The 15,366-nt window shown below is 43.2% G+C and overlaps 1 protein-coding gene across 1 annotated transcript in view; it reads left to right on the plus strand.

Moving 5' to 3' along the window:
- The window catches only part of LOC135104627 (uncharacterized), a 48,288-nt gene that overhangs the window by 20,334 nt on the left and 12,588 nt on the right, over nucleotides 1-15,366 (plus strand). The window contains exons 2-3 of the mRNA XM_064012158.1: nucleotides 576-666; nucleotides 6,709-6,854. Of these exons, the coding sequence (XP_063868228.1) occupies nucleotides 576-666; nucleotides 6,709-6,854 (237 nt within the window). The remainder of the gene's footprint in view (nucleotides 1-575; nucleotides 667-6,708; nucleotides 6,855-15,366) is intronic.

Consider the following 15,366-nt stretch of genomic DNA (forward strand, 5'->3'; position numbering starts at 1 on the left):
CTGGATTACAACTTTCCTCTAGTATTCATTGGGCTCCTCCTGTTTCACTTGCTTCTCTTTTGCGGCGTTTATCATCATCGTCTCCTCCTCCTCCTCCTCCTCCTCCTCCTCCTCCTTCTCCTCCTCCTCCTCCTCCTCCTCCTCTTCCTCCTCTTCCGTTTGAACTCTGGCAATTTTTACCACCACCACCACCACCACAACCTCTTTTTCCTCTTCATCTTCCTCTTCCTCCTTTGTCCGCCTCCTATTTCATTAATCTCCTAAAATTAGAGACTATTGCTCAAATAAGGAGGAAAAGCCTTGCTAATGCCAAGAGAGAGAGAGAGAGAGAGAGAGAGAGAGAGAGAGAGAGAGAGAGAGAGAGAGAGAGAGAGAGAGAGAGAGAGAGAGAGAGAGAGAATCTTGTTTCCCTCAATGACTCACGTGGCATCTAAAATCATGAAACGATGAAAGAGAATACGAAATACTACCTGTGTATGTGTGTGTGTGTGTGTGTGTGTGTGTGTGTGTGTGTGTGTGTGTGTCTTAGCCTCTGTGTGACCTTGACCTTTCCCTTCCTCCCTCTCCCCCAAAAGGTCACGGGTCGATGTGCCAGGTCCAAGGTTTCCTGCTGAACCTGCTATGCCTGCTGTCGCTGTGGTACACGACCCTGCTGGCGCTGGAGAGGTAAGGCGCACGCACACACACACACACACACACACACACACACACACACACACACACACACACACGACTCCTTCTTCTTGATCCTTGGCCTTCACCATCCTTCGTTTCTTACTTTAGGTAATTACAAGTTTTCAGTCCTTTTAAAACACCTGTCATCTTCGTTCTTCTTCTTCTTAGTCTTCTTCTTCTTCTTCTTTTTCTTCTTCCTCCTCTTCCTCTTCCTCCTCCTTAGGTTAGGTTAGGTTAGGTTTCCTCCTTCTCCTTCTTCTCTTTCTCCTCGTCCTTCTTCTTCTTCTTCTTCTTCTTCTTCTTCTTCTTCTTCTTCTTCTTCTTCTTCTTCTTCTTCTTCTTTTTCTTCTTCTTCTTCTTTCTCCTCCTCCTCCTCCTCCTCCTCCTCCTCCTCCTCCTCCTTCTCCTGATCCTCCTTCTCCTTCTCATTTTCCTCCTTCTCCTCCTCGTTTCCTTTCTCTTCCTTTCTTCTTCCCTTCCTCATCATAATCGTCTACTTTACCCTGTTTCTCAGACTGTATTTTGCATAGTACACTTCCCACAAACAACAGACTAGTCTACGTACTGTTGTGTGTTCTTTCTTTGTGTTCCTTTACGTCTGTGTTCCCCCCTCCTCCTCCTCCACAAACAGCCTCCATGCACAAACAACTTCGCAGGGGCCAATGAAATCCGCTACTGCTGTTTTCTTCCTGTGTTCCTCTCTGACGTCCTCTCTGCTCCCTCCTTGCAGCTCGTAAACACCTCAATTTCCACGTGATTTGCAGGTAATGTAAGGTGATATCAGGTGATTCCAGGTGTAACGGTGCAAACAACGGCCACCTTGTTGCTTTGCTGCCAGATGAGTTATTATCACCCTGTCATTGCCTTAATATCAAGCCATTCTCACCTTTAAATATCCTCCTCCTCCTCCTCCTCCTCCTCCTCCTCCTCCTCCTCCTCCTCCTCCTCCTCCTTCTCCTTCTCCTCCTGCTCCACCTCCTCTAAGAAAAGGCAAGAGAAAGGAGAAGAAATTAAGTGTAATGAAAGAGATGAAAGAAAGTGATTTAGAAACGAAGAAATCCAAAAGAATTATGTCCTAATAACGTATTTCAAGAAGGAAGAAAGGAAAAGGAGAGAGAGAGAGAGAGAGAGAGAGAGAGAGGGAAGGAAGGAATGAAGGAAGGAGGGAAAAATAAAGAAAGGAAGAGAGAAGAGAGGAAGGAAAGATTATAAAAAGAAGAAAAAGAAAAGAAAGAAAAAGAAAAGAAAGAAAAAGAAAAAAAACGTAGAAAGAAAGGAGGAAGGAAAGGGAAAAGAAAAGAAGAAAGAAAAAAAAAGAAAAAGAAAAAAAGAAGGAAACCGAAAAAAGAAAAGAAGGAAGAAAGGTAAAAAAAAAGAAAGAAAGAAAGAAAGAAAAGAAAGTCTTGAGGTTTTTCTCGTCTTACTGCTTGCTCGATTTTTTGTTTCAATAGAGAGGAAAATCAACATGAAACAGGCGAATAGTGAAACAATACTGTGTGTGTGTGTGTGTGTGTGTGTGTGTGTGTGTGTGTGTGAGAGTGTGTGTGTGTTGATCATTACTACCAAACAGCCAGAGCGATAGTCCCCATTACCACACACACACACACACACACACACACACACACACACACACACACACACACACACACACACACAGGTCGCACTAATCAACAACCACCTCCAGTCTCAAACTCACACAAAACTTTCTGATCATTAATTGCTGGATAAAGAAGGCCAAGAAGAAGAAAAGAAGAAGAAGGAGGAGAGGAAAAAGTAGAAAACGAAAGCCAAGGAGAAATAGAGAAACGGTAATAATAATGATAATGATAATGATAATAATAGTAGTAGTAGTAGCAGTAGTAGTAGTAGTAGTAGTAGTAGTAGTAGTAGTAGTAGTAGTTAGCGAGAGCTGGGGCTAATGACCTCCAAGTAATGGAGCCCCTAATTGACACATCAATAAACATGGGGTGGAGGTATTTTTTTTGTAGTAGTAGTAGTAGTAGTAGTAGAAGAAGAAGAAGAAGAAGAAGAAGAAGAAGAAGAAGAAGAAGAAGAAGAAGAAGAAGAAAGAAAAAGAACAAAAAAGAAAGGAAAAAGGAAAAGCAGTCAAGGCAAGGCAAATAAAAGAAAACTAGATAAAGAAATGAGATAAGAAACTTTGGTGGGGTGACCTGGAGGAGACGGGAAGGCGAGTGAAGGCAGTGATAAGTGGAGACGTGGAGATCATAGAGACTAGTGACGATGATGATGAAGACGATGATGATGATGATGGTGATGACGATGGGGGGTGAATATAACAGGACAATATAGAAGGCATGAACGTCCCATGAAAATCTAGTAAATCTTAGAAGAAAAAGTGAGATGTGTCCCTTTTCTCCGATAGACGCTGAGATAAAGTGTTTCCACCAGCCAATAACAGCCACGGTAATGCCTCCACTTTGTCCAATAAGATCCATGAATTATATCCCCCGCAGCCAATAAGTGAAAGGAGTTCGAGCAGCCACCCAATCAGAGGTGAGAAATGAAGAGTTCTTAGGGAACCAATAGTGTTACTTTACGACGCTTTTATCCTCTCCCTCCTCCCCCCCCCCCTCTCTCTCTCTCTCTCTCTCTCTCTCTCTCTCTCTCTCTCTCTCTCTCTCTCTCTCTCTCTCTCTCTTTTATTCTCTTCCTCCCCCTCTCTCTCTCTCTCTCTCTCTCTCTCTCTCTCTCTCTCTCTGAAAATAACGACGCTTCTCATGTTTGTTTTCAACACGGAGAGAGAAAAACAAGGTCCAAAGAAAGATATTAATTATCTTCATCACTCCATCTGAGGTTTTCATTGTGTGTGTGTGTGTGTGTGTGTGTGTGTGTGTGTGTGTGTGTGTGTGTGTGTGTGTGTGTGTTTGTCAAAGTCCATGCTGTGTGTTAAAGTTTGTGTCTTTTGTCACGAAAAATAATGATATTCCGTTTGTGATAAAGAAGCGTGTATTTGATGCAGCTCTCATGTCATCACTAATTTATGGTTGTGAATCTTGGCTAGGAGCTGATCTGAAAACGATGGTGAAGTTGTACAATTGGTGTCTAAAAGATTATTAGGAGTGAGAAAACCAACATGTAATGACATCTGCTACGTGGAGTCAGGGTATCCACCTTTCAAGGACTTAATCAGGCACAGACAACACAAATTTTTATATAGTATGTGGCATGAGAGGTCAGGATATGATGATGATCCATCAGCCTTCACAATTAGGATGACAGTGAACTCTAACACTCCAACCAGTCGGACCGTCAGAGAGATGATCAACACGAATGTACCGGACCTGAGCTTGGTAATGCAGAAATTAAAAGATGACATGGTAAACAGTAATTCCTCAAGACGCACAACATATAAGGATATTAACCCAGATTTATTGGTACACCGTATATATATATATATATATATAGTGAAGCACGCAGTAAATGATATTCATAGAGTATCATTCACCCAGTTTCGAGTAAGTGGGCATAGTTTAGCGTGTGAGACTGGCAGGTGGAATCAAAGAAACAGCGGTCGACTGGAGGTGAATGAGAGGCTGTGTGTGTGTGGAGGGTTACAAACAGAGAGACATGTAGTGCTGGATTGTCAGTTAATACAACAAATTAGGGATCAATACCAGTTCTCCACTTTAGAACAATTGTTTGGGGATCAGTTTACGCCAGAGATTATGTGTAAGATTGTTCGTAACATTTTGACCATATATTAAAGAAGTAATAAATTATACTTGTGAATTTAATATGTTTCACACGATTGTGGGATTAGTGAGGATTTGATAATTATAGTAGTGCGTAGATGTCATGAATATGATTGTTTATATATATTTTATAAACAAGGGTCCTAAGAACAGATATTTCTCCAGTGTTTATATTTAGCTCGTTTATTTTGTAATAATAGACTTCTAGTAACTAATAGATGATGGACTACAGTTAGGAAGTGATAATAATTTAATATTATCTTGTAGATTATGTAATACTATTATGTACAATCCATTGGTATTATCTGTTTGCTGTGGTCAATAAAATATCTATCTATCTATCTATCTATCTGTGTGTGTGTGTGTGTGTGTGTGTGTGTGTGTGTGTGTGTGTGTGTGTGTGTGTATGTATGCGCGCGCATGTGGGCACATTGCCAGTCACATCTTATATGAAAGAGGAAGAAGAAGAGAAAGAAGAAGAAAGGATAAAAAAATCCAGAAAATTGAAGGAAGGAAGATCAGACAAAATACCAAATTAAAAGAGGGAAATGAAGAAGAAAAGGAGGAGGAGGAGGAGGAGGAGGAGGAGGGGAAGGAGGAAGAAGAGGAGGGGAGAAGAAGGAGGAGGAAGAGGAAGAGGAGGAGGAGGAGGAGGAGGAAGGAAAAAGTTAGAGGTGATGGAAGAAGTTCGGACAATTTATCACATAATGCACGTGAGTGTGTTGGTCTCATTATTGAAGCAGGCCAGTGCGCGGTGGGAGGCGCGAAGCAAGGAATCACGGTAAAGGGATATCTTTGCCTCATCTATTAGAAGAATAACCTCCTCCTCCTCCTCCTCCTCTTCTTGTCCGAATAATTACACATAAAGCTATAACCCCTGTATTTACCAAAATAACTCATGTATTTTACAGACAGTGATTTTATTATTAATGTCCTAATTTTAAGATAGGCGTATAGAATTCACCGTAGGGTGAATAAAGGAACTTCTTTTCATTCTTTCCTATGAAAATTCCATGTCGCTTTTTCCATACTACATGATACTTTTCCCAACTATTTCCATGCCAGCGCCAGCTGGAGAGAGTGGTGGGTGAGGAGGCGTCTTATGTTATACTGTCCTGTGTCTCTGCCCTGCAGCTAGTTAGTAATAGTTACCAAGCAGCCTTGCAAGGACGTAAAGGTCTGTTGCTGTTTGGCTTTCCTTTGTATTCTTTTGTATTCCTCCTCTTCCACCTCCTCCTCCTCCTCCTCCTCCTCCTTCTCCTCCTTGTCTTATTCCTCCTCCTTATCTTTTTTTTTTGGCCTCCTACGTATTTTACTCCTCTTCTTTCTCGTCTTTCTACTTTTTTATATATTTTCTAGGCTTACATTACGCATCCCCTCCTCTTCATTTTCCACATTTTTTGCCCCTGATTTTTTTTTTTCCTCGTTCTCATTTTCCCCCTCGTCTCCTTCTTTTTTTTTTTTTTCCGTTCGATTCTGAGCCTTCACTGCTCTCATTCTCCTTCTCGTGTTCCTCACCTTCCTCTACTTCTTTCTAGCTTTCCTTACTGCTTCGCTTTAATCGCCCTTTTCATCTGCGCCTCCACTCCCTCTCGTTTTTTTTTCATCTCTCCTTTTCTTATGGAAATCTTCACTTCATTCTTATTCCCCTATCTTCTAGGCTTACGTTACGCATCCCCTCCTCTTCATTTTCCACATTTTTCCCCTGGTTTTTCTCCTCCTTCTCATTTCCCCCCCTCGTCCCCCGTTTTTTTTTTTTTTACCCGTTCGATTCTGAGCCTTCACTGCTCTCATTCTCCTTCTCGTGTTCCTCACCTTCCTCTACTTCTTTCTAGCTTTCCTTATTCTCTAACTGCTTCGTTTTTTAATCGCCCTTTTCATCTACGCCCCCACTCCCTCTCGTTTTTTTTCATCTCTCCTTTTTCTTATGGAAATCTTCACTTCATTCTTATTCCCCTACCTTCTCTTTGTTTTCACGTAGCTCTGTACTCCTTCCCTCCCTCCCTCTTTCCCCCATCTGCATAATTCTTTAAGCTCTTCTTCCCCCTCTCCCTTTTTTCCTTTATCCCTTCATCCTTTACATGAGTCTTTACTCTTCCTCCCTCTCTCTCTCCCTCATTTTTCCATGTACGAGGGACACTGGCCTAGATCAACAAAAAGGAAGACAGGAAAAAAAAAGACCCAATGAGATGCCAGTCCCTAAAGAGAAAGCCACTCCCTCTCTTCTTCCAATATTCACGCGACGTTCATTATACTCCAATCCACTCCAATCCACCCCAATCAACTCCAATCCACCCTCCCGTTTCCTTTTCCCCGCCAGGTACGTGAAGTTCGCCTCGCCGCATGAACACTCGCTGACCTTCTCGCTGCTCAACCTGAACGTGCTGCTGTGCGGGGTGCTGGTGCTTCTGCTCATCGAGGTGTCCGGCCCCATCTACGGCTGGGCGGAGTACGGCTACGTGCCAGGTGAGTGATGTAAGGTAGTGGTGGTGGTTGGTAGAGGAAATTAAAGGTAAAGACACGGAAGAGCAAGAAAGGAAAGGATAAAATGTGAATAAAATGACAGAAACACAAGGGATAAGAGAGGAAGGGTAAAAAAGAGAGGAGATGCAATAGAAAATGGTAAAGAAACAAGGAAAAAATAAGGTTTAGGAAAAAAGAAAGATTAAAAGGATGAAAAACTGAAATAAGGGAAAATGCATGGAAGATGTCACGGCTGATGGAAGGTAAGCAAGCCGAAAAAGAAGAAAAAGTGAGGGAATGACGAAAAGCGAAAAGAACGAAATGAAAAGAGAGAAAAATGGAAGCTATATCGTGCCGTGTTGAAATCAAATATCCTACGGCGATATACGAGTACAAATATTTCCAGGAACGGCCGATATTATATGTTCTATTTGTTTGTCAGAGTGTTTAGTTTCTCGTTTTCATAGCAATTAACAATAAAAAGAACCATTACCACCCAATGCGGAACAGTTTATAACCACACGGGGAAAATAAAAAGAGAACACTTGTACAACTTTCACACTCTTTCCCTACTCCTCGCCCATCCAGCACCGCTCTCCTTTAACGCCACACGAACCACGCATGCAATATAACAGGGATCCAGCGCAGGCAGTAAGCGGCTTGGGAGGGAGATACTGAGGTCACTGAAGCCGCGGGGAGTGACTCACTATAAGAGCCTTGCGTAATGGAATTGAGACTTATACAATGGAACATGGAAATAAGAGAAGTCTGCATATTGGAATTCAAACTTGCTTAATGGAACTTGAACACAGCCTGAAACATATTACTGCGAGGCTTCACTATGGCCGCTGCGTGCGTGGGTAAAGGATTGGGTGAAAGCTCGCTGTAATAAGACCCCAGCCCGCGATCTGTGTGGGTTTGGAAGACGGGCGGGGCGCCTTTGTTATAAGTCTTTGTATTGTTGGCTTAGTGTTCGAGGTAGAGATACTGACGTTGCTTTTATCGAGATTAAAAGAGAAGATTGGTGTCGGTAAAGCCTTGTCGATCCTCGGAAAATTAGTGTTCCTCTTCCCTATTTTGTGATTGATGTTGTGTTACCTTCCTCTCTCTTCTCTCACACTTCCTCTCCACTCTTATTATTATCGACACCTTCAGGAGCACTTCACACAAATCACCCGCCCGTAGCACTTTGTTCTCTCTTCTCATCACTTCGTCCCACGCAGTGTTGTCATGACGTAGAATTAATGTTGTAGATAAAGCCATCACCTGCTCCGTCAATGTTTACAAGGATTAGAGCCTCCGAGAAATATTAAAGATGAAAAACATGAAGTTTGGCGACGGTTATGAGTTAAAGGCGAACTGAAGTAATGAAAAAAAAAAAAAATACTAGCAACAAGATGAAGTTGTAGAGAGAGAGAGAGAGAGAGAGAGAGAGAGAGAGAGAGAGAGAGAGAGAGAGAGAGAGAGAGAGAGAGCTTACGAGTACGTTAGAATGGACCGAGCAACAAGGCATCAATGTCAGGAAAGTACAGGAATTTAGCATTGAACGCCCTTGGCAGCGTTTTTGTTCACTCGGGACACACACGAGTACACCCTTAGTACCGACTTACCTTATCTGGGAGGCTGATACGCCCTTTGACCCACTGGGAAGTGCAACATGCCTCGCTGGTGTTGCCAAGTGACTTCCTCATGGTGCAACTCATCGCGATGCCTTGACAAGGCTCTGACTTCTCAGCTACTGCCACCGTGGTGAAGAGATAAAGGCCCGCACGAGTATTCTGAAGTGCTTTGCTCTCTCTCACCACCATTTCCAAAGGCCACTGAGATGATTAGCCTGGTTCTGAAGAGCGTTTCTCCTGTTTATAATGTAGAAATGTTGTTAATTCTTACCCTTAATAATCCGTGTAACTTCACACTATGTGGAGCTTTTTGAAAGTAGTGGAGGTGCAGCGCAGAAGGGTTTGAGAATATGCTACAAGGTGGCGAGGGGGACCGAAGGGAAAAGAGGATGATCATGTAAAATGAAGGGGACGCGGAGGCTCCTGAATCCCTTCCGCTTAACTGAGCAGCCCCGGATGATGTTTGTCTCCCCGGCGCCCCCCAAACGAGGCAACACCAGCCGGAGTGAATCTCTGTTGGTTCGCAGCAACAAATCGTTATTCATGAGAAAAGCAGTGAATGCAAGTCAGCTCATGCAGTTCACTACAATACAAAGGCAGTGCGTGTCTGTTTGTCCAGTAGTTTATCTTCATTTTCGTCTGCCGGAGTGTGTATCCGTTTGTGACTGCCTGGGTGCCAGGAAGGCTGAGTGACTAGCTGGGTTATCGGCTGGTTGCTTGGCTGGCTGGCTGACTGGATGGATGGATGGATGGATGGATGGATAGATAGATGGATGAATGGGTGGCTGGCTGGCAGGGTGAGTGGCAAGTTGGATGGATAGCTGGATGGCTGGCTGGATGGATGGATGGATAGGTGGATAGGTGGGTAGCTAAGTGGCTGGCTGGGTCTTACATTACGGCAGTCGAAATATCAAACTGGCGAGACCCGGCAGGCACGCTGATCAACAAGAAGACCCGGCAGGCACGCTGATCAACAAGAAGACCCGGCAGGCACGCTGATCAACAAGAAGACCCGGCAGGCACGCTGATCAACAAGAAGACCCGGCAGGCACGCTGATCAACAAGAAGACCCGGCAGGCACGCTGATCAACAAGAAGACCCGGCAGGCACGCTGATCAACAAGAAGGCCCGGCAGGCACGCTGATCAACAAGAAGACCCGGCAGGCACGCTGATCAACAAGAAGACCCGGCAGGCACGCTGATCAACAAGAAGGCCCGGCAGGCACGCTGATCAACAAGAAGGCCCGGCAGGCACGCTGATCAACAAGAAGACCCGGCAGGCACGCTGATCAACAAGAAGGCCCGGCAGGCACGCTGATCAACAAGAAGGCCCGGCAGGCACGCTGATCAACAAGAAGGCCCGGCAGGCACGCTGATCAACAAGAAGGCCCGGCAGGCACGCTGATCAACAAGAAGACCCCGGCAGGCACGCTGATCAACAAGAAGACCCGGCAGGCACGCTGATCAACAAGAAGACCCGGCAGGCACGCTGATCAGCAAGAAGACCCGGCAGGCACGCTGATCAGCAAGAAGACCCGGCAGGCACGCTGATCAACAAGAAGACCCGGCAGGCACGCTGATCAACAAGAAGACCCGGCAGGCACGCTGATCAACAAGAAGGCAAACACTGAGTCGCGAGAACTTTAAATCGATTATAGATTTTTTTATTTGTTTATTTTTTTTTTCTGAAGCTAAATTGGGCGAAATCATGCTTCCCTCTGGTGATTGGATCAGGACACGCGGCGCAGCTCATTCTGCCATGCCATTAGCTGAGTACGCGATGATGTCAGCCAATCAGGATCCACTTACTAATGGCGGATCCCCAGAGAGACTACACACACACACACACACACAACAGACAGACACACACACACACACACACACACACATACACACACACACACACACACACACACACACACACACACACACACACACACACACACACACACATAAATATTTTCAGTTAGGTAACAAATGATCGTCTGCGTTATACAGTCATGTGTTTAATGCCGATAAAAATCAGACGTGTGTGTATGTGTGTGTGTGTGTGTGTGTATGTGTGTGTGTGTGTGTGTGTGTGTGTGTGTGTGTGTGTGTGTGTGTGTGAGTGAGAGAATGTGTGTGTGTGTGTGTGTGTGTGTGTGTGTGTGTGTGTGTGTGTGTGTGTGTGTGTGTGTGTGTGTGTGTGTGTGTGTGTGTGTGTGTGTGTGTGTGTGTGTGTGTGTGTTTACATATGTAATAGCGGCTTACAGAAATAGAACTCAACCCTTGCCGACTCGTCTCCACATCTACATATCCTGTTACCCGACAAAATGAAAAAGAAAGGTGCGAGGTAATGCAGTTCCCCACGGCCACCAGTGCACCAGGGCCAGTGAGAGTGAACGTCGAGGCAAGGCAACACAGACACTAAAGAAAGTCGTCAGCTGCATCACAGTTACCTACGATGTCAAATAAAAATAAAGAGCGCGTTCTGGGAATCGTTCTATTGCTGTCTGTTCACGGTTCCTGATTTACGAGTAGCATAGCACTTCTGTCAGTTTTGTTATACAGTTGTGAAACCTGGACTGTTAGTAAGGAAATGAAGAAGAGACTGGAGGCGGCGGAGATGTGGTTCATCAGAAGAATTATGAGGGTCCCATGGGTGGCAAGAAGGACAAACCAGGAAGTGTTGCAGATGGCCGGCACGACGAGGGAGCTGATGACCACAGTGAAAAGAAGATAGCTTGGGTATCTGGGGCATGTTTTGAGGGGTGATGGTCTCGAGAGAGACTGTCTCCTGGGGATGATCGAGGGGAAGAGAGCACGAGGGAGACAGAGGATGAAGTACATGGATGGAATCAAGGAGATGGTGGGAAGAGAGAAGATGGAGGAAGTAGTGGAGGTGGCTGGGAACAGAAGAGTGTGGCACTCCATTGTCGCCAACGTCACCTGACACGGCACTGCGGTATGTTATGATATAACATTTCTGTCACGCCTATTTTGACAGCCACCCGTAGGCTCCCTTTCCCCATCCATGCAAAGAGTAAACGATGCCATTAAAAGTCTATTTGGAAAAGATACAATACGGACTCGACGGCCACAGCAGCTATATCCGTGAACTGAAGGCTTTGAAGTGCGAGGGAGGACGGACACGTGCATCGAGGCGTGACGCTTGAAAATTCTGTTCCAGCAAGACGGAGTTTGGTGTCCTAGAATACTCCTGAAAGAGAGGTGCGTTTTTCTCAGCAATACAAGCACCACTGGCCGCGGTCACCTGTGCTGTCCACCAGTCACTGTCCACTCTGTGCCTCAAAAACGTTGGAACATAAGAAAATAAGGGAAGCTGCAAGAAGCCATCAGTACTACTCGTGGCACTCGCTGTATGAAACATGCCTACCTATTTCCACCCATCATCCCCATTCATAAATTTGTCTAATCTTCTTTTAAAGCTCCCTAATGATTCAGCACTAACAATCTGATTGCTGACTCCATTCTATTCATCTGCCACTCTGATTGAGAACCAATTTCTCCTTATCTCTTCCTTGAACCTACGGATGTTTTGCAGGACTTGTGGTTGATGAATTTTTAAAGGCTCATCGTGTGAAGTGGTAATAACTCTCTCTCTCTCTCTCTCTCTCTCTCTCTCTCTCTCTCTCTCTCTCTCTCTCTCTCTCTCTCTCTCTCTCTCTCTCTCTCTCTCTCTCTCTCTCTCAGTTATTCATGTGTCTCAGCTTTTTTCTACAAGTCGTGTCATACTAAATTTTAGTTCCATTTCTTCAGGTTTGTGTGTGTTTCTCTCTCTCTCTCTCTCTCTCTCTCTCTCTCTCTCTCTCTCTCTCTCTCTCTCTCTCTCTCTCTCTCTCTCTCTCTCTCTCTCTCTCTCTCTCTCTCTCTTTTGAAAGCGAGGACGGACGAAGAAAGAACGTGAAAATATTTAGATAAAAGTAAATTCGCGAGGTACGAGTAGAAAAGTGAGGCTCGTCGCTGCGAGAGCATAGAGACGAGTAACGGGGGACAGGTTCTTTAGAACTACTGCGAGAGAGAGAGAGAGAGAGAGAGAGAGAGAGAGAGAGAGAGAGAGAGAGAGAGAGAGAGAGAGAGCATGCTTAAACATATAAGAATATATATATATATATATATATATATATATATATATATATATATATATATATATATATATATATATATATATATATAAAGTAGCCAGACGTGCTAGGAACAAAAATACTACACAAATCTGAAAGAAAGTGAGAAAAAATGAGATAAAAATTCTGTATGAGACGATTTGTTGTAAAAAAAAAAAAAAGAAAAGAAAAATCAATACTCAAACACATGAATAAATAAATAATTAAACACACATATACGGAATGATTAGGTCTGTGTGTGCGTGTGTGTGTGTGTGTGTGTGTGGGTGTGGGTGTGTGTGTGTCTGTGTGTGTGTGTATGTGTGTGTGTGTGTGTGTGTGTGTGTGTGTGTGTGTGTGTGTGTGTGTGAGTGTGTGAGTGGGAGTGTGTGTATGTGTGTGTGTATGTGTGTATCCTATTCATCCCAGCCTCGAGTCACGTCACCGCCGCATCTTCCACCATTTCCTCCACCCGGGCGTGACAGTAATCAGCCGCTTGTCTCTGAGTGGATGTTTGTGTCAATTACTACCCACATACATACATAGCGGCAGTGCATCCTGATCCACGCTTAAAATTAACCCGTACAGTGTTGTCCTGTGTCAGGTTGCATTTTTTTCGTATGTTTCCTACTTATCTCATAAAATGAGAAAAAAGTAACAAATCGTTTCATATATATATATATATATATATATATATATATATATATATATATATATATATATATATATATATATATATATATATATATATATTTTTTTTTTTTTTTTTTTTTTTTTTTTTTTTTATGTAGGAAGGACACTGGCCAAGGGCAACAAAAATCCAATACATAAAAAATGCCCACTGAGATGCCAGTCTCATAAAAGGGTCCAAAGCGGTAGTCAAAAATTGAAGGATAAGTGTCTTGAAACCTCCCTCTTGAAGGAATTCAAGTCAAAGGAAGGTGGAAATACAGAAGCCGGCAGGGAGTTCCAGAGTTTATCAGAGAAAGGGATGAATGATTGAGAATACTGGTTAACTCTTGCTTTAGAGAGATGGACAGAAGAGGGGTGAGAGAAAGAAGAAAGTTATGAATGGAAGTGTGGCTGCAATGCGATTGTGATTCTTGGATTTTTCCCTTCTCAGAGCTCACAACATCAGACTATGGATGCGGAATTTTATTTTTATATATTTTTTAAAAGCTTTCATTCTCACCTTTACATACACTTACCACAACCCTATTGTGTGTGTAATAAATAAGTACTTCTTTACATTAGAAATACACCTACGATTACTCTGAAGTCTCGTGTCCTATTTATTATGCCTTACTGATTATAGATTCGAGAAGTAATTTCTTACGAGATAGTAACTTATTCTTTTATGTGATGATTTTTGGGGGAAATACACCAGCCAACTCCGGAACATAACCAAAATGTTTATCCCTGTCTAATACCGTAGCTTTCAATTTAATTTTATTGCATTGATATTATATGCATATTGACACAGACATCGAAAAAAACAAAATAACCCCCAAATGTCTCAGTTCCTACAGAAGCATTCATCCTATAATAACTCCGTGCCCAAAAGATAGGTACGTATATGAAAACATTCACTTCTGACTTGTCAAAATATTCTTTGTTACTGTTAGTGACAAGTCTTACATATACAACCAAATTGAAGGCCGTAATATCGCTGAAAAACGTAATCATTATATACGTAGTAAACATTTCCCTAAGAGGTACGTATATACACTTGTACGTTTTAAACACTGTACGGTTGACACTGATGTGAGCTCTAGCCAAAATATCTTACCGAAGAGAGAGAGAGAGAGAGAGAGAGAGAGAGAGAGAGAGAGAGAGAGAGAGAGAGAGAGAGAGAGAGAGAGAGAGACAATTATCCCTCTGTCCATGTTCAAACACATAAACTGGGAAGGATTATTATCGCTAATGAACAACAGCTTGGGAGGAACAGAAACTAATATTTGTTAAGAATGATGATGATGGTGGTGATGGTGATGATGAATGTGATGATGGTGGTGATGATAATGATGATGATGATGATAGTAATAGCAGTACTACTACTACTACTACTGCTACTACTACTACTACTACTACTACTACTGCTGCTGCTGCTGCTGCTGCTGCTGCTGCTGCTACTGCTACTACTACTGCTACTACTACTACTACTACTTATAACAATAATAATAGTAATAATAAAATAATAGTAATAATAATAATAATAATAATAATAATAATAATAATAATAATAATAATAAAAAAATAATAATTTATATATTGGTAAACTTGTACCTCCGTTAGTTCGTTCCTCCGGGTGTCATACTTTGGTATCATATCAACACATTCTGACTAAGATCTCTACACCTCCTCCTTTTACACTTTCTCCTACTCCTTCTCCTCCTCTTCCTGAAGTGAGAGTATGAATGAGAGGGGAGTAGGTAGATAACGGATTTGGATAAAAAAAAAGATCGGAGAGAGAGAGAGAGAGAGAGAGAGAGAGAGAGAGAGAGAGAGAGAGAGAGAGAGAGAGAGAGAGAGAGAGAGAGAGAGAGAGAGTGGGGCGAGGGGGAGGAGTGAGAGACGTGTGAGGAGAGGGATGGAAATGTGAGAGTGAGTGACAGGAGAGTGGGTAGGTGACGGATTTGGTTGGAGAAGATCGGAGCCGTATTTACTGAACGGTTCTAGCCAGTCTTAGCTCTGAAACAAGTCATAGCTAGGACAAAATGACTCATTCTTGTCATAAAGTGTGCATGTCTGTCATAAATCTGGGATGCTAAGACTGGGTCTGCCTGTCTC

This window comes from Scylla paramamosain, chromosome 11 (genome assembly GCF_035594125.1).
Source record: "Scylla paramamosain isolate STU-SP2022 chromosome 11, ASM3559412v1, whole genome shotgun sequence".
Lineage (NCBI taxonomy): Eukaryota > Metazoa > Arthropoda > Malacostraca > Decapoda > Portunidae > Scylla > Scylla paramamosain.